A 19,727-nucleotide genomic window follows, 5' to 3' on the forward strand; every position below is an offset into this window, starting at 1 on the left:
GAGAGCAGGGGAGAGAGGAGTGGAGAGTAGGGGAGAGAGGAGTGGAGAGAGCAGGGGAGAGAGTAGGGGAGAGAGGAGTGGAGAGAGTAGGGGAGAGAGGAGTGGAGAGAGCAGGGGAGAGAGGAGTGGAGAGAGCAGGGGAGAGAGGAGTGGAGAGAGCAGGGGAGAGAGGAGTGGAGAGAGCAGGGGAGAGAGGAGTGGAGAGAGCAGGGGAGAGAGGAGTGGAGAGAACAGGGGAGAGAGGAGTGGAGAGAGTAGGGGAGAGAGGAGTGGAGAGAGCAGGGGAGAGAGGAGTGGAGAGAGCAGGGGAGAGAGGAGTGGAGAGAGCAGGGGAGAGAGGAGTGGAGAGAGCAGGGGAGAGAGGAGTGGAGAGAGTAGGGGAGAGAGGAGTGGAGAGAGCAGGGGAGAGAGGAGTGGAGAGAGGAGTGGAGAGTAGGGGAGAGAGGAGTGGAGAGAGTAGGGGAGAGAGGAGTGGAGAGAGTAGGGGAGAGAGGAGTGGAGAGAGCAGGGGAGAGAGGAGTGGAGAGTAGGGGAGAGAGGAGTGGAGAGAGCAGGGGAGAGAGGAGTGGAGAGTAGGGGAGAGAGGAGTGGAGAGAGGAGTGGAGAGTAGGGGAGAGAGGAGTGGAGAGAGTAGGGGAGAGAGGAGTGGAGAGAGTAGGGGAGAGAGGAGTGGAGAGAGCAGGGGAGAGAGGAGTGGAGAGAGCAGGGGAGAGAGGAGTGGAGAGAGCAGGGGAGAGAGGAGTGGAGAGAGTAGGGGAGAGAGGAGTGGAGAGAGCAGGGGAGAGAGGAGTGGGGAGAGAGGAGTGGAGAGAGCAGGGGAGAGAGGAGTGGAGAGAGCAGGGGAGAGAGGAGTGGAGAGAGCAGGGGAGAGAGGAGTGGAGAGAGCAGGGGAGAGAGGAGTGAAAGGGGCTGAAGGAGAGCAAGATGGTTGGGTATAGAGGAAGAAGAGTAGTGGAAGAAAAAGAGTAGCAATGCAGGAAGGGGAGTGATAACGTGAGAGTTGAATAAAGAGACAGAATGAGAGAGAGAGTAAGTGAGGAGCTAAGTCAATACAATAGAAGACCCAGGCAAATACCACAACAGCGTAGCGGCGAGACAGAGGAGGAATTCAGGAGCATGTGACTAACCCCCCCACTACTCCCCTCCCGACACACGCTCTCTTTCCCTCTCCCTCTCTCCCTTTCTGCCTCAGAGGTTATAAATAGCCCTCATTCAAAGGTAAATGGATGTGGTCTCTGACGAGTGCTCACAGGGAAAAGCAGGAAGCGCTGGAGGGTTGCCAAGACGACCTACCTCTCCCCCTTCACCCCCATCTTCCGCTTTCCTCCCCGGCTCACATCATCGATCTAAGCATCTAAGCTACCGTACCCTCCCTCCCTCCGCTTCCATCACTCTCCCTCTTTCATCTCATCCATTTAGTCTTTTCATCCTGTCTCAGAAGACAAGGCTATTCTTTTCTGGGTCTCTTAAAACGCCCAGACCCCTCTCATTCGCATTGGATATATAAAAATAAACATCAACCTATACCCTTACACCCCTAACACTGAACACACACCACACACACAACCCCTCTTACCAGCCAGTCAAGTACACACCCCTCCAGCATAGCTCCAGCTGCTTATTTCCACACGTATCAGAGTGTTACCAGTCTGTGTTTATTAATACGGAATAAAAGTCCTTACTGGGTAATTGTGTGTGTGTGTGTGTGTGTGTGTGTGTGTGTGTGTGTATAACTGGGTAATTGACCCAGGCTGATGTAATTCCTCCCCCAAAGCCAAATGAAAGCCTCGTTTGACCGCGTTTCTGCTTTTGAAAATTATGGGATCGGCTCTGAAGAGTCAAAAAGAGGGAGGGGCTGGGAGCGCTTTGGTTCAGCGACCGTTCTGCTGTTTATGTTGTGCAAGAGTAGTTTGTGCCCCTACCTACCACCCTCCATCTCTTCATCCCTCAATCCCCACAATCTCTCTCAAAAAAGAGATATTATTCCCCACAGATCTATTGCACTTGAATTTAGCTCTGGTGGTCCACCTGTTAAAATCTCCTTTCACCATCTTTCTGTTTTGCAGTTTGCTGTTTCGTCTCCTCCAGTTTCATCAACCCCTTTACTTCAAAGGGAGAAGTGTGTGTGTGTGTGTGTGTGTGTGTGTGTGTGTGTGTGTGTGAGTACAGTGGGTACTCCTACCAATTACTAGGCCCCTATACATACAACACCAAGGCCTTCACTTGTAGTTGTTTTTCATGTCCCCCTAGGAAAGATTGTGATCCACTTCTTTTCCTCTTTTATTTCCTCTTTCCCCTCTTCTACTGGAGGATACGACCAGAGGAGAGGAGAACAATGAGGAGGAGAAAAACATCTGAGGAACAATCAAGGTTTGTTCTCGCATCAAAGACAATGCATATCTTCCACTGGCAGACAGGCAGACAGAGAGGCAAGCAGACAGGCAGACAGACAGACAGGCAGACAGGCAGGCAAGCGGACGGACAGACAGAGGATACAGGCAGGCAAGCGGACAGGCAGACAAGAGGACAGACAGACAGACAGACAGACAGACAGACAGACAGACAGACAGACAGACAGACAGACAGACAGGCAGACAGGCAGACAGGCAGACAGGCAGACAGGCAGACAGAGAGGCAAGCAGACAGGCAGACAGACAGACAGGCAGACAGGCAGGCAAGCGGACGGACAGACAGAGGATACAGGCAGGCAAGCAGACAGACAGACAGGCAGGCAAGCAGACAGGCAGACAAGAGGACAGACAGACAGACAGACAGACAGGCAGACAGGCAGACAGGCAGACAGGCAGAGACAGGCAGAAATGCAGGCAGACAAACAGGCAGGCACACGTCGGGAGGAGCAATACTTATTTATTTACTTTCTGGTATATTTATTTATTATTATCATCATCTACCAGTGTACAGCGTGTCTGAATATAGATGTAGCTTTGCTGCCTAGTGCTCATTGCGTAAGTATTGATTGAACATCTTAATATCAACTATCAGAATGTGACAGGAAAATACACTCGCTGGACAGTTTAAGGTACACCCCGTTCGCGAAAATGGTTCGCTCCTACAGACAGTGAGTCATGTGGCTGTGGCTTGCTATATAAAGCAGGCAGACAGGCATCGAGGCATTCAGTTACTGTTTGATTGAACGTTAGAATTAGTGACCTAAGAGACTGAGCGTGGTGCCGATTCCAGTATCTCAGACACGGCCGGCCTCCTGGGATTTTCACACACGACTGTGTCTAGGGGTTACCGAGAATGGTGCGACAAACAGAAAACATCCATTCAGCTGGCAGTCCTGTGGGTGAAAAGTGCTCAGTAATGAGAGAGGTCAAAGGAGAATGACAATAATCGTGCAAGCTAACAGGTAGGCCACAAACAGACAAATAACGACGGAGTCCAACAGTGTTGTGCAGAGCGGCATCTCGGAACGCACAACTCGTCAATCCTCATCACGGATGGGTTACTGCAGCAGACGAACACACTGGGTTCCACTCCTATCAGCTAAAAACAAGAAGAAGCGGCTCCCGTGGGCCCGCAATCACCAACACTGGACAATTGAGGAGTGAAAAAGCATCACCTAGAACATGACAGTGAGTTCAGTTTACTTGAGTGGCCTGGTCAGTCCCCAGACCTCCACTCAATGAGCCTCTTTGGGATGAGATGGAACGGGCTGTTCACAGCACGACTCTACCGCTGTCCAATTTGCAGCAACTGCGTGATGCCATCACATCAGCATGAACCAACATCCCTGTGGCACGTTTCTGACACCTTGTAGAATGCCCTAAACGATTCAGTCTGTTCTGGAGGCAAAAGGGGGTCCGACACGGTACTAGATGGGGGTTTCAATAAGTACAGTATATCACATACTAGGTGTGTGAATGGTACTGAATATCACATATTATGTCTGTGAATGGTACTGTATATCACATATTATGTCTGTGAATGGTACTGTATATCACATATTATGTCTGTGAATGGTACTGAATATCACATATTATGTCTGTGAATGGTACTGAATATCACATATTATGTCTGTGAATGGTACTGTATATCACATATTATGTCTGTGAATGGTACTGAATATCACATATTATGTCTGTGAATGGTACTGTATATCACATTATGTCTGTGAATGGTAATGTATATCACATTATGTCTGTGAATGGTACTGAATATCACATATTATGTCTGTGAATGGTACTGTATATCACATATTATGTCTGTGAATGGTACTGTATATCACATATTGTCTGTGAATGGTACTGAATATCACATATTATGTCTGTGAATGGTACTGTATATCACATATTATGTCTGTGAATGGTAATGTATATCACATATTATGTCTGTGAATGGTACTGTATATCACATATTGTCTGTGAATGGTACTGTATATCACATATTATGTCTGTGAATGGTACTGTATATCACATATTATGTCTGTGAATGGTACTGTATATCACATATTATGTCTGTGAATGGTACTGTATATCACATATTATGTCTGTGAATGGTACTGTATATCACATATTATGTCTGTGAATGGTACTGTATATCACATATTATGTCTGTGAATGGTACTGTATATCACATATTATGTCTGTGAATGGTACTGAATATCACATGTTATGTGTATGGATGGGTATCTGGATGACTGGAGAGTGGGATGGAAACAAGTTGCTCCTGATCTTGTTTTAATCCCCCCAAAGGGGATGGGTGTTAGGGGATGAGAGTTAAGGGATGAGTGTTAGGGGGATGAGTGTTAGGGGATGAGAGTTAAGGGATGAGTGTTAGGGGAATGGGTGTTAGGGGATGAGTGTTAGGGGAATGAGTGTTAGGGGAATGGGTGTTAGGGGATGAGTGTTAGGGGAATGGGTGTTAGGGGAATGGGTGTTAGGGGATGAGTGTTAGGGGAATGGGTGTTAGGGGAATGGGTGTTAGGGGAATGGGTGTTAGGGGAATGGGTGTTAGGGGATGAGTGTTAGGGGAATGAGTGTTGGCCGCCACTCAATCCCAAGTCTCGTCTGCGTTTGCTAGCGATGCCGTCAATGGATCAACTGGAAGACCTAAATGAAAACACGGCCCCTCCCTCCTATACTGTAATAGCATCAGGACAACTGCCACAGGTGTCCAGGCTCCAGGGGGGGTTGGAGTGTGTGTGTGTGTGTGTGTGTGTGTGTGTGTGTGTGTGTGTGTGTGGGGGGGGGGGTGGTTGGTGTGTGTGTAAGTGTGTCTCCCCTGAACTCATCCTTCACACCCACAGCCAGCTCAGGGAGAGGAGAGAGACGCTGGGCAGCTGATCATTGCCTGTTCATCAGTCTCTGTCTAGGGGGTATATAGACTCACCTCACACACACACACACACACGCGAGCTCGCACATACCGAGAGAGACATAGACATATACATACTAGATAGCCTATCCCCTGGTCCCCATAGGAAGATAGTGTAGTGCTGATGGTAGTCAATGTCACTGCAGAATGTCCATATTACTATTACACACAGCAATCATGTTGTTGTTTCACGACATACAACAAACTGTGAGGTTGAAGGTCAAACACTCTGCGTGAGCCTGTAATGACACCCTATTCCCTAGGTGAAAATCTGCCATTCTGCCCTTGAGCAAGGCAGTTAACCCCTAACAAAAGCTGCCACCGGGTGCTGATGACATCAATTCAGGGGGTTGGGTTAAATGCGGAAGATGCACTTCAGTTGAATTCAATCAGTTGTTCAACTGACAAGGTACCCCCTTCCCTAGTGCACTATAAACAGAATAGGATGCCGTAACCCTGGTTAAAAGTAGTAGTAGGGAATAGGATGCCATAACCCTGGTTAAAAGTAGTAGTAGTGAATAGGATGCCATAACCCTGGTGTCACGCCCTGGTCTTAGTATTTTGTGTTTTCTTTATTATTTTGGTCAGGCCAGGGTGTGACATGGGTTAATTATGTGGTGTGTTTGGTCTTGGGGCTTTTTGTAGGTATTGGGATTGTGGCTTAGTGGGGTTATCTAGAAAAGTCTATGGTTGCCTGAAGTGGTTCTCAATCAGAGGCAGGTGTTATCGTTGTCTCTGATTGGGAACCATATTTAGGCAGCCATATTCTTTGATTGTCATGGTTGATTGTTCCTATCTCTGTGTTTGTTTGCACCAGATAGGGCTGGTTTGGTTTTTCACATTACGTTTAGTGTTTTTGTATTGTTCGGTATTATCTTTATTAAAGATGTATCAAGATAACCACGCTGCATTTTGGTCCGATCCCTGCTACACCTCCTCTTCAGAGGAAGAGGAGAAAGAAAACCGTAACAGAATCACCCACCACAACAGGACCAAGCGGCGTGGTGACAGGGAGCAGCGCAAAGAGGAATGGAAATGGGAGGACGAATTGGATGGTAAAGGACCCTGGGCACAGCCAGGAGAATATCGCCGCCCCAAAAAAGAGCTGGAGCCAGCGAAAGCGGAGAGGTGCAGGTATGAGGAGAGAGCACGGCGGCGCGGATGGAAGCCCGAGTGTCAGCCCCAAAAATGTATTGGGGGGGGAACAGGGAGAGTGTGGCAGAGTCAGGAGTCAGACCTGAGCCAACTCCCCCTGTTTATCGTAAGGAGCCAAGGAGGAAACCAAAGCCAGAGCCGGTGTTGGAGGTGAGCGAAGCTGAGACTGTGAAGGAGTTAATGGGGAAATTGGAGGAGAGAGTTATGAGGGAGTTGCTGTGTTGGTGCATTAGGCACGGAATTCGCCCGACGGAGCGTGTCGGGGATTTGATGGCACCTGGGTCAGCTCTCCATACTCGTCCTGAGGTGCGTGCTAGACGGCTGGTGAAGATTGTGCCAGCCTCACGCACCAAGCCTCCTGTGCACCTCCCTAGCCTTGAACGTCCTGTGCCAACTCAGCGCTACAGTGTGCCTAGCAGTGCTAACCGTGGCGGGCGTGGTACTGGTCAGGCACCGTGTTATGCGGTGGAACGCACGGTGTCCCCAGTACGCGTGCTTAGCCCGGTACGCTACGTCTCAGCTCCTCACATCTGCCGGGCTAGGGTGAAGATCCAGCCAGGGCGGTTGGTGCCAGCCCTGCTCTGAAGCTCTCCAGTACGCCTTCACGGTCCGGTCCATCCAGTGCAACCTCCACACACCAGCCCTCCGGTGGCAGCTCCCCGCACCAGGCTTCCTGTGCGTGTCCTCAGCCCAGTACCACCAGTGCCAGCACCACGCACCAGGCCTATAGTGCGCTTCGCCAGTCCAGCACTGCCGGAGACTTCCTCCTCTACAGCGCTGCCAGAGTCTCCCACTTGTTCAGCGCTGCCGTAGTTTCCCGCCTGTCTAGCGCTGTCAGAGCCTTCCTCCTCTACAGTGCTGCCAGAGTCACCCGCCTGTCTAGCGCTGCCAGAGCCTTCCTCCTCTCCAGCGCTGCCGGAGTTTCCTGCCTGTCTAGCGCTGTCAGAGCCTTCCTCCTCTACAGCGCTGCCAGAGTCTCCCGCCTGTTCAGCGCAGCCAGAGCTGCCAGTCTGAAAGGAGCAGCCAGTCTGCAAGGAGCTGCCAGAGCTGCAAGTCTGCAAGAAGCCGCCAGAGCCGCCAGTCAGCATGGAGCCGCCAGAGCCACCAGTCAGCATGGAGCCGCCAGAGCCGCCAGTCAGCATGGAGCCGCCAGAGCCGCCAGTCAGCATGGAGCCGCCAGAGCCGCCAGTCAGCATGGAGCAGCCAGAGCCGCCAGTCAGCATGGAGCAGCCAGAGCCGCCAGTCAGCATGGAGCAGCCAGAGCCGCCAGTCAGCATGGAGCAGCCAGAGCCGCCAGTCAGCATGGAGCAGCCAGAGCCACCAGTCTGCCAGGATCCGCCAGTCAGCCAGGATCTTCCAGATCCGCCATTCAGCCAGGATCCGCCAGTCAGCCAGGATCTGCCAGAGCCGCCAGTCAGCCAGGATCTGCCAGAGCCGCCAGTCAGCCAGGATCTGCCAGAACCACCAGTCAGCCAGGATCTGCCAGTGCCATTAACCTGCCTGAGCTTCCTCTCAGTCCCGAGCTTCCTCTCAGTCCCGAGCTTCCTCTCAGTCCCGAGCTACCCCTCAGTCCCGAGCTACCCCTCAGTCCCGAGCTACCCCTCAGTCCCGAGCTACCCCTCAGTCCCGAGCTGCCCCTCAGTCCAGTGGGGCCCTTGGTGAGGGTTACTAGGCCAAGGTCGGCGGCGAGGGTCGCCAATCTAAGGACGCGATGCAAGGGGACTAAGACTTTGTTGGAGTGGGGTCCACGTCCCGCGCCTGAGCCGCCACCGTGGACAGACGCCCACCCGGACCCTCCCCTATGGGTTTAGGTGTGCGGCCGGGAGTCCGCACCTTGGTCAGGCCAGAGTGTGACATGGGTTAATTATGTGGTGTGTTTTGTCTTGTTTTTTTTGTAGGTATTGGGATTGTGGTATAGTGGGGTTATCTAGAAAAGTCTATGGTTGCCTGAAGTGGTTCTCAATCAGAGGCAGGTGTTATCGTTGTCTCTGATTGGGAACCACATTTAGGCAACCATATTCTTTGAGTGTCGTGGGTGATTGTTCCTGTCTCTGTGTTTGTTTGCACCAGATAGGGCTGGTTCGGTTTTTCACTTTACGTTTAGTGTTTTTGTATTGTTCGGTATTATCTTTATTAAAGATGTATCAAGATAACCACGCTGCATTTTGGTCCGATCCCTGCTGAGAGGAGGAGGAGAAAGAAAACCGTAACACCTGGTTAAAAGTAGTAGTAGGGAATAGGATGCCATAACCCTGGTTAAAAGTAGTAGTAGAAAATAGGATGCCATAACCCTGGTTAAAAGTAGTAGTAGAAAATAGGATGCCATAACCCTGGTTAAAAGTAGTTAGTGGGAATAGGATGCCATAACCCTGGTTAAAAGTAGTAGAAGGGAATAGGATGCCATAACCCTGGTTAAAAGTAGTAGTAGAAAATAGGATGCCATAACCCTGGTTAAAAGTAGTAGTAGAAAATAGGATGCCATAACCCTGGTTAAAAGTAGTTAGTGGGAATAGGATGCCATAACCCTGGTTAAAAGTAGTAGTAGGGAATAGGATGCCATAACCCTGGTTAAAAGTAGTAGTAGAAAATAGGATGCCATAACCCTGGTTAAAAGTAGTAGTAGAAAATAGGATGCCATAACCCTGGTTAAAAGTAGTTAGTGGGAATAGGATGCCATAACCCTGGTTAAAAGTAGTAGTAGGGAATAGGATGCCATAACCCTGGTTAAAAGTAGTAGTAGAAAATAGGATGCCATAACCCTGGTTAAAAGTAGTTAGTGGGAATAGGATGCCATAACCCTGGTTAAAAGTAGTAGTAGGGAATAGGATGCCATAACCCTGGTTAAAAGTAGTAGTAGTGAATAGGATGCCATAACCCTGGTTAAAAGTAGTAGCCTGTGTGTGTGCGTAAGGTGAAAATCCCCATGTAAATGAGCAGAAGAAGAGACTGCGAAAAGATAGAGAATGGCAGAAGCTTGATCTGATTTATAGATAGTATGACTGTGTCCCAAATGGCACCCTATTCCCTACATAGTGCACTACTTTAGACCAGACTCTGATCAAACGATACACAGGGAACAGGGTGCCTTTTGGGACTAAACCTAGGTGTTGAGAGTTTGAAGGGTGAGAAGGGGGAAGTGGTGAGCCCTATCTCACTGAGAGGTGTCAGGGGGGAAAGACTGGTGCTATCTGGAGAGATGGTGGGATGGTGAGACCCAGATCAACACCTTTAACACATTGTGGGATCATTGGATGGGAAATACACACACACACACACACCACAGTGGAACCCCCAGTGGAGCTGGGCTGTACTGTTAAAGTGCTATTTGGTGTTATTTCAGAGCAGAGAGCACTGTCTTCTTGTAGTGTTTCTCAGGACACAAACACAAACTTTAGAAAAAAAGCACGCTTAAAAACCTCTCATAAAAGTCTAGACAGTACCTAGTGTTAGTAACAGTTGAGAGTGAGTATCTAAAAAGCTAGATCTAGGCAGTTTGGAGGTCAGTCTGTGATATTGACAGACCAAACAGAATCCTGTGGGTGATGGTGAAGCATAGAAAAGGATCAGGTCCTCATATCTTTGCAATAAACGCCACACAGCCATGCAATCTCCATAGACAAACATTGGCAGTAGAATGACCATACTGAAGAGCTCAGTGACTTTTAACGTGGCACCATCATAGGATGCCACCTTTCCAACAAGTCGGTTCGTCAAATTCCTGCCCTGCTAGAGCTGCATGGCAAATGTAAGAGCTGTTATAGTGATGTGGAAACGTCTAGGAGCAACAATGGCTCAGCCGCAAAGTGGTAGGCCACAGAAGCTCACAGAGCAGGACCACTGAGTGCTGAAGTGCGTAAAAATAGTCTGTCCTTGGTTGCAAACCTCACTACCAAGTTCCAAACTGTGTCTGGAAGCAACGTCAGCCCAATAACTGTTCGTCGGGAGCTTCATGAAATGGGTTTCCATGGCCGAGCAGCCGCACACAAGCCTAAGATCTCCATGCACAATGCCAAGTGTCAACTGTAGAGGTGCAAAGCTCACCACCATTGGACTCTGGAGCATTCTCTGGAGTCATGAATCGCACTTCACCAGGTGCCATTTTTATTTTATTTTATTTACTTATCCTTTATTTAACTAGGCAAGTCAGTTAAGAACAAATTCTTATTTAAAATGACGGCCTAGGAACAGTGGGTTAACTGCCTTGTTCAAGGGCAGAACGACACATTTTTACCTTGTCAGCTCTGGGATTTGATCTACCAACCTTTCGTCACTGGCCCAACGCTCTAATCACTAGGCTACCCGCGGCCCCAAATCCAACGGATTAATATGGGTTTGGCGGATACCAGGAGAATGCTACCTGCCCAAATGCATAGTGCCAACTGTAAAGTTTGGTGGATGAGGAATAATGGTCTGGGGCTGTTTTTCATGGTTCGGGCTTAGCCCCTTAGCTTCAGTGAAGGGTAATCTAAACGTACAGCGCACAATGACATTCTAGACGATTCTGTGCTTCCAACTTTGTGGCAACAGTTTGGGGAAGGTCCTTTCCTGTTTCATCATGACAATGCCCCTGCGCACAAAGCGAGGTCCATACAGAAATGGTTTGTCGAGATCGGGGTGAAAGAAATTGACTGACCTGCACAGAGCCCTGACCTCAACTCCATCGAACACCTTGGGGATGAATTGGAACGACAACTGCGAGCCAGGAGGCCTAATCTCCCAACATCAGTGCCCGACCTCACTAATGCTCTTGTGGCTGAAAGGAAGCAAGTCCCCGCAGAAATGTTCCAACATCTAGTGGAAAGCCTTCCCAGAATAGTGGAGGCTGTTATAGCAGCAAAGGGGGGGGATCAACTTCATATTAATGCCCATGATTTTGAGATGTTCAACGAGCAGGTGTCCACATACATTTGGACATGTAGTGCATTTCCTACAAGCTGTTCGAAATGTAAACGTTTCTGACACTTTGTCTGTTCATAGGAGAAAAGTATGAAAAATGAAAATATTTAATTCCCTTGCCAAAAGAAATGTGGAAATGATTTGGAGGAAGGAGAGAAGTTTCTACGGAGGTTTTAGATACAGTATTTCTGGTGACAGATGACAGTTGACTTGAAAGAAACTCTGTCCTCCTCTCCTTCCCTTCCTGCACCCCAGACCATCAAAGATTGACACAAGATTGACACAACTGTCAGAGAATTATTTTGAGGCAAGGCAATGAGGGTTTGAATCAGTAGAAGAAGCCTTACTTTTCCTCAGGGACGGACTGGCCATTTTGGGCAAACGCCAGATGGGCTAGTCCATTCTTAGCCAAGTGGGCCTGTCTAACTTGGGTTTTTCACAGAAAATTATCATTATCTGGCTAAAAATGGGGACCGTAATGGAAACAATTGGCCAGTGTGGGGGCCTCGAGGAAAAAAAATGGGGCAGTGTGTTGTGTTAGAAATGTGAGGGCCGATTGCTGGTCGTAGTCCACCCCTGCTTTTCCTCCTTCCCTCTCCCCTTACCTTGTTCAACCCAGACATAGCTCAGTGGCACCCCTAAAAAGAAAATGGGAGAAGACCTTAAAATTGTCTGAAAATGATTTAGACAAGTAGAACAGGCTTTACAAAGTGACCGCTCCTCAAACTTCATCTGCATGCCCCCGACCTACTGAACCAAAGAGAGATTCAGGAAAAACATTTGGAAATGATTTGGGCAAGGAGAGTGAGGTTTCAGGGGGTTTAGATATGTTTTGGGGACAAAAAAAAGGACGAAAAGAAGATAATTAGATATGATCTAATGACAGATCCCACTCCACCTTCCATCTCCCCTTCCCATCCTCACCCTCCTACCCACATGTAGGTGTATAGATAGACATGAGTGGCGCCCCCTATGGGAGAGAAGGACCACCCCTACCCGACACTCACCGTCCTCGGTGGGCACGTAGACGTTGAGGTAGAGGCAGTCCTCGCTCTGGTTCTGGATGTAGCTGGCCGCCACATCCAGGTTGTCGGTAAACCACACCGGCAGCATGATCTCCGGCAGCACGCCATGCACGTTCTGCGGGCATACCGGGGCGAATGCTGTGGCGTTGCGGATCTCCTGCCAAGAGCCCGGAGCCTCGGGTGGCTGAAAGCGGCGGTCGCCGATGGGCGCGGTGGCGTAGGGCACGCCCAGGTACTGCTCCACTGGCCCCAAGATCTCGTTGTTCAGGTCCTTTTTGAGCCCGCGCAGCTTGCCGTAGTTGGTGGTCACCGTGGGCAGCTTGTTGGCAGGGTCTATCTTCTGGCAGGAGGTCAGAGAGAGGCGGAGAGCCAGGCCCAACAGCCAGACTAGACAGGTGTCGGCCATGTTGCAGCGGGGGCGGGGACTAACGCTGAGACCCCGCCCATTTGGCTTACACAGGGATAGAGGGAAAAGATACATGACTGATAGCTATAGACTCCACCTCCAACTCAACGATATTCGTCCGTCTATGTTAGGGTTCCAAAGAGGACTCAATGTTCATGAAGATACAGAATATTGGAGAGAAAGGGAATAGAAAGAGAATACGAGAGAAGGGGTAGTTGAGAGTGTTTATGAAAGAAAAAGTGGACCCTCAGAAAGGGTGGAGGTCTGGAGCGAGGGAGGGAGTACAGGAGGATGGGTGGATGAGGAGTGGAGTGGCGCGGGTGGTGCGGTGTAATACAGGGGGGCGGGAGAGGTTGGGGGTTAGGGGGAGACCGGGCGGTCTTTAGAAGGTGTGGTTGTGGTCAGTGTTGGTGTTCTACGGTCGCTCTCGAGAACGGTTCCACGGTCAGAACTCTGTTACGTTCCATCCTCCTGTACGGTCCTCATCACGGTCGATGTCTGCCGTCACAGTTCCTGGTCAACTGTCGCCGTCACAAACGGACCCTGCAGAAGAGAGGGGGGAGAGGAGGTGGGAGAGAGGGAAAGGGAGAAAATAACAGATTAAGGATTACTCTTCATATCACAGATGGCCTACCAATCAGCACAGCCCATCATTCATGTCTGTATTGCTATCTGTGAATTTTTAGCAAGTGACCTGTAAGTCATTTAGTGTACTGGGAATGAAAATCTATATCACTATCTTCTCGGACTTATTTCACCCACAAAAACAACCCCTACACATTGTGCCAGGTCCAATGCATCTATGTAGGGATTCATCATCATCAGCGTTGAAAAAGATAACTCACTAAAGTATAGACATAATCAGATCGCTCATCCAAGCCCTCTATGATCATCGCTGATCCATCCTTAGTCCTTATTATGGGCTGTAATCACCATGGAGACGCTATTGATGCCCCAATAGTTATAGATATTCATTTCCTATTGGGCAGCTGTGGCAAAGCTGACAAACACTCACACACACGCACGCGCACACACAGACACACACACACACACACACACACACACACACACAAACACAAACACACACAGGATACTGGATTAGACCAGTCTTTCACTGACCATAAGGGTCAATGGTCATCAGTGGCTGTTTATAAGCAGCTTAGAGAAGCTTCCGGATGCTTTGGATCCCAGCTGTGGCATGCAAACACAAACGCACACACACATCAATAAGTATATACACACATGGGAATGCACCAATCTGCACACACATACTGAGTGAGAGCGAGAGAGAAAGAGAGAGGGAGAGAGAGGCAGAGAGAGAGAGAGAGAGAGAGGCAGATAGAGAGAGGCAGAGAGAGAGAGAGAGGCAGAGAGAGAGAGAGGCAGAGAGAGAGAGAGAGGCAGAGAGAGAGAGAGCGAGAGAGGCAGAGAAAGAGAGAGAGAGGCAGAGAAAGAGAGAGAGGGAGAGAGGAGAGAGAGAGAGGCAGAGAGAGAGGCAGAGAGAGAGAGAGGGAGAGAGAAAGAGAGGGAGAGAGAAAGAGACTTTCCAAAATGGAGATGTATGGATAAACCATTTCTCAATTTTTTTGGCACTATAACAAAGAACAAACAACAAAAACATATAAATGATCAAATACAAATCTTAGAATCATCTATTAAAGACGACCAGAAACCACTGGATTCTACAATTAAATTCTACAACCACCTAAAAGGAAGCGATTCCCAAACCTTCCACAACAAAGCCATCACCTACAGAGAGATGAACCTGGAGAAGAACCTAAGCAAGCCAGTCCTGGGGCTCTGTTCAAAAACACAAACACACCCACAGAGCCCCAGGACAACAGCACAATTAGACCCAACCAAATCATGAGAAAACAAAAAGAGAATTACTTGACACATTGGAAAGATTGAACAAAAAAACTGCAAACTAGATTGCTATTTGGCCCTAAACAGAGAGTACACAGCGGCAGAATACCTGACCACTGTGACTGACCCAAAATTAAGGAAAGCTTTGACTATGTACAGACTCAGTGAGCATAGCCTTGCTATTGAGAAAGGCCGCCATAGGCAGACAAGAGTCTTCTCTCTCTCAAGAGAAGACAGACAGGCTATGTGCACACTGCCCACAAAATGAGGTGGAAACTGAGCTGCACTTCCTAACCTCCTGCCAAATGTATGACCATAGAGACACATATTTCCCTCAGATTACACAGATCCACAAAGAACATGAAAACAAATCAAATTTTGATAAAGTCCCATATCTATTGGGTGAAATACTACAGTGTGCCATCACAGCAGCAACCAGTGAAGAACAAACAACATTGTAAATTCAACCCATATTTGTGTTAATTTATTTTCCCTTTTTTACTTTAACTATTTGCACATCATTACAACACTGTATATAGACATAATATGACATTTGAAACGTCTTTATTCTTTTGGAACTTATTTTGGAACCTTGTCACAATACAACTGATTGGCTCAAAAGCATGAAGAAGGAACAAAATACATAAATGAACTTTTAACAAGGCACACCTGTTAATTGAAATGCATTCCAGGTGACTACCTCATGTAGCTGGTTGAGAGAATGCCAAGAGTGTGCAAAGCTGACATTAAGGCAAGGGGTGGCTACTTTGAAGAATCTCAAATCTAAAATATATTTGGATTTGTTTCACACTTTTTTGATAACTAGATGATTCCATATGTGTTATTTCATAGTTTTGATGTCTTCACTATTATTCTACAATGTAGAAAATAGTAACAAATAAAGAAAAACCCTTGAATGTATAGGTGTCCAAACTTTTGACTGGTACTGTGTTTCCCATGCCAATAAAGTCCCTTGAATTGAATTGAGAGAGGGAGAGAGAGATTTGCCTGTTATATTCCAGTAGCATTGCTTCTCTCTCTCTCTCTCTCTCCGCCCCATCATTAATGTTACTGTCAAGCTGTACTCCTAGTCTGCGTACCAAATCGCCCCCCATTCCCTATATAGTGCACTACTTTGAACAGGGCCCATAGGGTTCTGGTCAGAAGTACTGCACTATGCAGGGATTAGGATGGCATTTGGAACACAGCCTTAGTCCCTCCAGTTTGTCCCTTGTTATTGGGTTATCACCATCCCATAATTGTTCCATTTAATGTCCTCATTAACTGTATTATTGCTTCAGCTGTCTGGGTGTGCTTTTTGCCAATAAAGCTATTTGTATTTGGAATTGAGGGAGAGGAGACGGTGAGTTAATTTGGAAGCAGAGTTCTGATGGGGGCCATGAATTTAAACACAGATAGGTCGATGCAAATAATAAGGAGAGTCGGTTTTGTGAAGAAAATACAATTTTTTTGGTTCAAGGAAATTATACTGTATTTTAGCTCAGTTCGTGCAGTTTGGAGTAGAAAAGCATTGCGGATATGATGTGCCTTGTAAAGCTAGCGTGACTGTGGGGTGTGTAATTGGAATACAATGAAAATGTTCACCGTGTCCTGACTGTTATATTCCTTGTCCCCACTTTATTGTACATTCCATCCTGTTATGTTTCTGTCTGTTTCTATTGCTCCCTTGTGTGTCCTCCCTCTCTCTCTCTCTCTTCTCCCTCTATTCTTCTTTCCGCGTTCCTATTATTTTCTCTCCCCGTCTTTATCCAAATCTTTTAGCCCCTAGAGTGTGCATGCATGCGTGCTTTTGAGTGTGCCTCCATTCTTATACTGTATGCATGTGTGTATACACATTTTCCAGGATATGTGTGTGTGCATCAGTATGTGTGTGCATCAGTATGTGTGTGTGTGCCTGTTCGCATCTGTGTGTGTGTTTAAACATTCCTGTGTGTGTGTGTGTGTGTGGGGGGGGGGGGGGTCTATAGTCTCTGTGTGGTTTCTCTTCTCCTAATTAAACCTCAGAGAGAGGAGAGGAGACACCAGAGAAACACTACCCACGCACCCAATAACACACCATGCCACAACACGCTCGACTTTCATGCTCAAAAATACATACAAGAGGCCAAGAGAGGAAGTCTCATCTTAAATCAGGAAGGTATATAGCAAAGAGAGGATACATCCATTGAGTGTTGATATGGAACTGATCTCAAGGCAGATCGTAACTACCTAAGGACTTTGTAACCCTGCTAAACTGATCAGTGTAATAATGGTCAAGGTGACCTACAGGGTGGAGGACACATCTGGCCCAGATCAACACTCCGTCCTGGGGCTTGGTTAGAGGACGATCCAGGGTGGACATCGGGGTACTGGCAGATGTTAGGCTGCCTGAGGGACAGCCAGGTGTCAGGGCCCATCTGAGAGGCTTCTAATTGGATAATTGTTTCAATTACGGAGCCTAATTGGCCAAGCTAGCATTGCCGGGGGGGTTGCCGAGGAGCAGCAGGGGGGGGAAGAGCCAGGGACGGCAATATTCCAACATCAGAGATGTCACACCAGCGGGCCACTTTTTTGTTAGGTAGTTCCCACTTGAATACACTCGCACGCACACACACACTCATACATGATTCATATGAGGGAACACAACATCAGAATAGTATTTTCTCCTGTCCTACGGGGAACATGGGGAGCACTACACTGACATGGTGTTGGCAAGCCGCCAGTGTGAAAATAATAGCATTTCTTTCTATCACTCTGTCTCTGTCCGTCTGCCCCCCCCCCCCATGGTATACTTGAAGAATTACTTTGATGGACACTGTGTTTTATCCCTTCATTCCTCCAGCCCTCCACTCTTTCATCCCTCCGTCCATCTCATCACGACTTCCAAAGGCTCAGACTTTTCAGTTCGAAATCCGCTGAGCTCGTTTTAATTACAAAAAAAATATGACAAAATCCCAGTTGACAGTGTCGAGACGATGTAGCTCCCTGACACTGTGTATGTGTTTGGTCTAAGTGTTGGGGAGGTCAATCTGAAGCCTTGACACAGTGACGGTGGAAGACAGTGATTGAGGGAGCAGATTGCCCCTTTAGTCTCTGCGGGTGACAAGGGAAGAGAGAGCAGAGTGAGCGACCCAGTCTGACCCCCCCTGTGACAGGACGACGGCTCGGCATTCTTTGAGGCGGGGCGGCTGGTCGGTCACCATGGTGACAGCAGGCAGACAGCTCAAGACAGAGGTTGGCCATGCCAACGGGCAGGTCAGCAGCAGTTCATACCACTGTCACTAGAACTGTCTCCCTTCTTTATTTCTTTATTTTATTTTATGGTATCGTCCCCCCATCACCGCTCCTCTATCTCTCTGTCTGTCCGCCAGGGAGGAAGAGAGGGATGAGTTGACCGAGAGTTGGTATCGTCCCCCCATCACCGCTCCTCTATCTCTCTGTCTGTCCGCCAGGGAGGAAGAGAGGGATGAGTTGACCGAGAGTTGGTATCGTCCCCCCATCACCGCTCCTCTATCTCTCTGTCTGTCCGCCAGGGAGGAAGATAGGGATGAGTTGACTGAGAGTTCAGTGGGAAAGTCAACGACGGAGGGAGGGAGAGAGAGAGAGAGAGATAGGAGAGGAAAGGAGAGCCTGAAGAGACAGCAATCAGATAGTGCCATATCTCTCGTTTCAGACCTGATGATTTGTTTGCAAACTCTCACCTTTCTCTATCATTCTCTCTCTTTCTCTCTCACCATTCTCTCTTTCGCTCACCTTTCTCTTTCTTGTGTGTGTGTGTGTGTTACTGTAATGTTAATTCACTGGTGATTCTCCCCAAATCCCCATTCACTGAACTGGTAAAAGACTCTCAGCAAGAATGGTCTGATAGGATGCCAATTCTACTAGAGTTAGAAAGGACAGGAAAGAGGGAGAGGGAGAGAGAAAGAGAGAGAGAGGCAGAAAGGGAGAAAGAGAGAGAGAGAGAGAGAGAGAGAAAGAGAGAGAGAGAGAGTGCGAGCGCGAGGGAGAGAGAACAGAAGTGATTCATGAGAGGAGAATGAGGGTTGGTGGGAGAATTGTAGACAGCTACACACACTTCAACACTTCACTTCAGGGAGGGTGACTCAGAGGTTTCGGACCAACAGAGCACAAAATTGGAAACAATACGACGGCAAGAGTTAAAAGAAAATATTTACAGGGTTTGAGCTTGTGTGAGAGCATGGTTTCTGCCGACGGTCAGTGGCTCTGGGTCTAGCTCTAAGGTGCATGGAGGGGACTGGAAACTCATTAGCCAGCTACTGGTTAGATGAATCACTGTCTGACAGACAGAGAGGGGCAATGTTCCAAATGGCACCCTATTCCCTAGTGCACTACTTTTGACCAGAACCTTATGGGGAAAAAGACTGAGAGACAAGAGACAAGGGCCACATCACTCTGCTTGTTATGTCTTATCTGTCTACACATACACGCCCATACAGCTGATAAAGACAGACAGACAGACAGACAGACAGGCAGACAGGCAGACAGGCAGGCAGGCAGACAGACAGACAGACAGACAGACAGACAGACAGACAGACAGACAGACAGACAGACACTGGATATATCTGATACAACAGATATAACACAGAGGTCCACAGGTAGATAACAGGTACAATAGATGTGGGAAGTTTACATACACTTAGATTGGAGTCATTGAAACTTGTTTTTCAACCACTCCACAAATGTCTTATTAACAAACTATAGTTTTGGCAGTTAGGACATCTACTTTGTGCATGACACACGTCATTTTTACAATAATGGTTTACTGACAGATTATTTCACTTATAATTCACTGTATCACAATTCCAGTGGGTCAGAAGTTTAGATACACTAAGTTGACTGTGCCTTTAAACAGTTTGGAAAATTCCAGAAAATGATGTCATGGCTTTAGAAGCTTCTGATAGGCTAATTGACATAATTTGAGTCAATTGGAGGTGTACCTGTGGATGTATTTCAAGGCCTACCTTCAAACTCAGTGCCTCTTTGCTTGACATCATGGGAAAATCAAAAGAAATCAGCTA

The 19,727-nt window shown here is 48.0% G+C and overlaps 1 protein-coding gene across 2 annotated transcripts in view; it reads right to left on the bottom strand.

Annotated features, from left to right (window-relative positions):
* The window catches only part of nlgn2a (neuroligin 2a), a 265,221-nt gene that overhangs the window by 151,339 nt on the left and 94,155 nt on the right, over positions 1 to 19,727 (bottom strand). For both annotated transcript variants that reach the window (XM_036987501.2, XM_036987502.2), the window contains exon 2: positions 12,399 to 13,365. In XM_036987501.2, coding sequence (XP_036843396.1) covers positions 12,399 to 12,897 — 499 coding nt within the window. In that variant the 5' untranslated portion in view covers positions 12,898 to 13,365. The remainder of the gene's footprint in view (positions 1 to 12,398; positions 13,366 to 19,727) is intronic.

Source organism: Oncorhynchus mykiss, chromosome 9 (assembly GCF_057628025.1).
Source record: "Oncorhynchus mykiss isolate SJ-2025 chromosome 9, ASM5762802v1, whole genome shotgun sequence".
Lineage (NCBI taxonomy): Eukaryota > Metazoa > Chordata > Actinopteri > Salmoniformes > Salmonidae > Oncorhynchus > Oncorhynchus mykiss.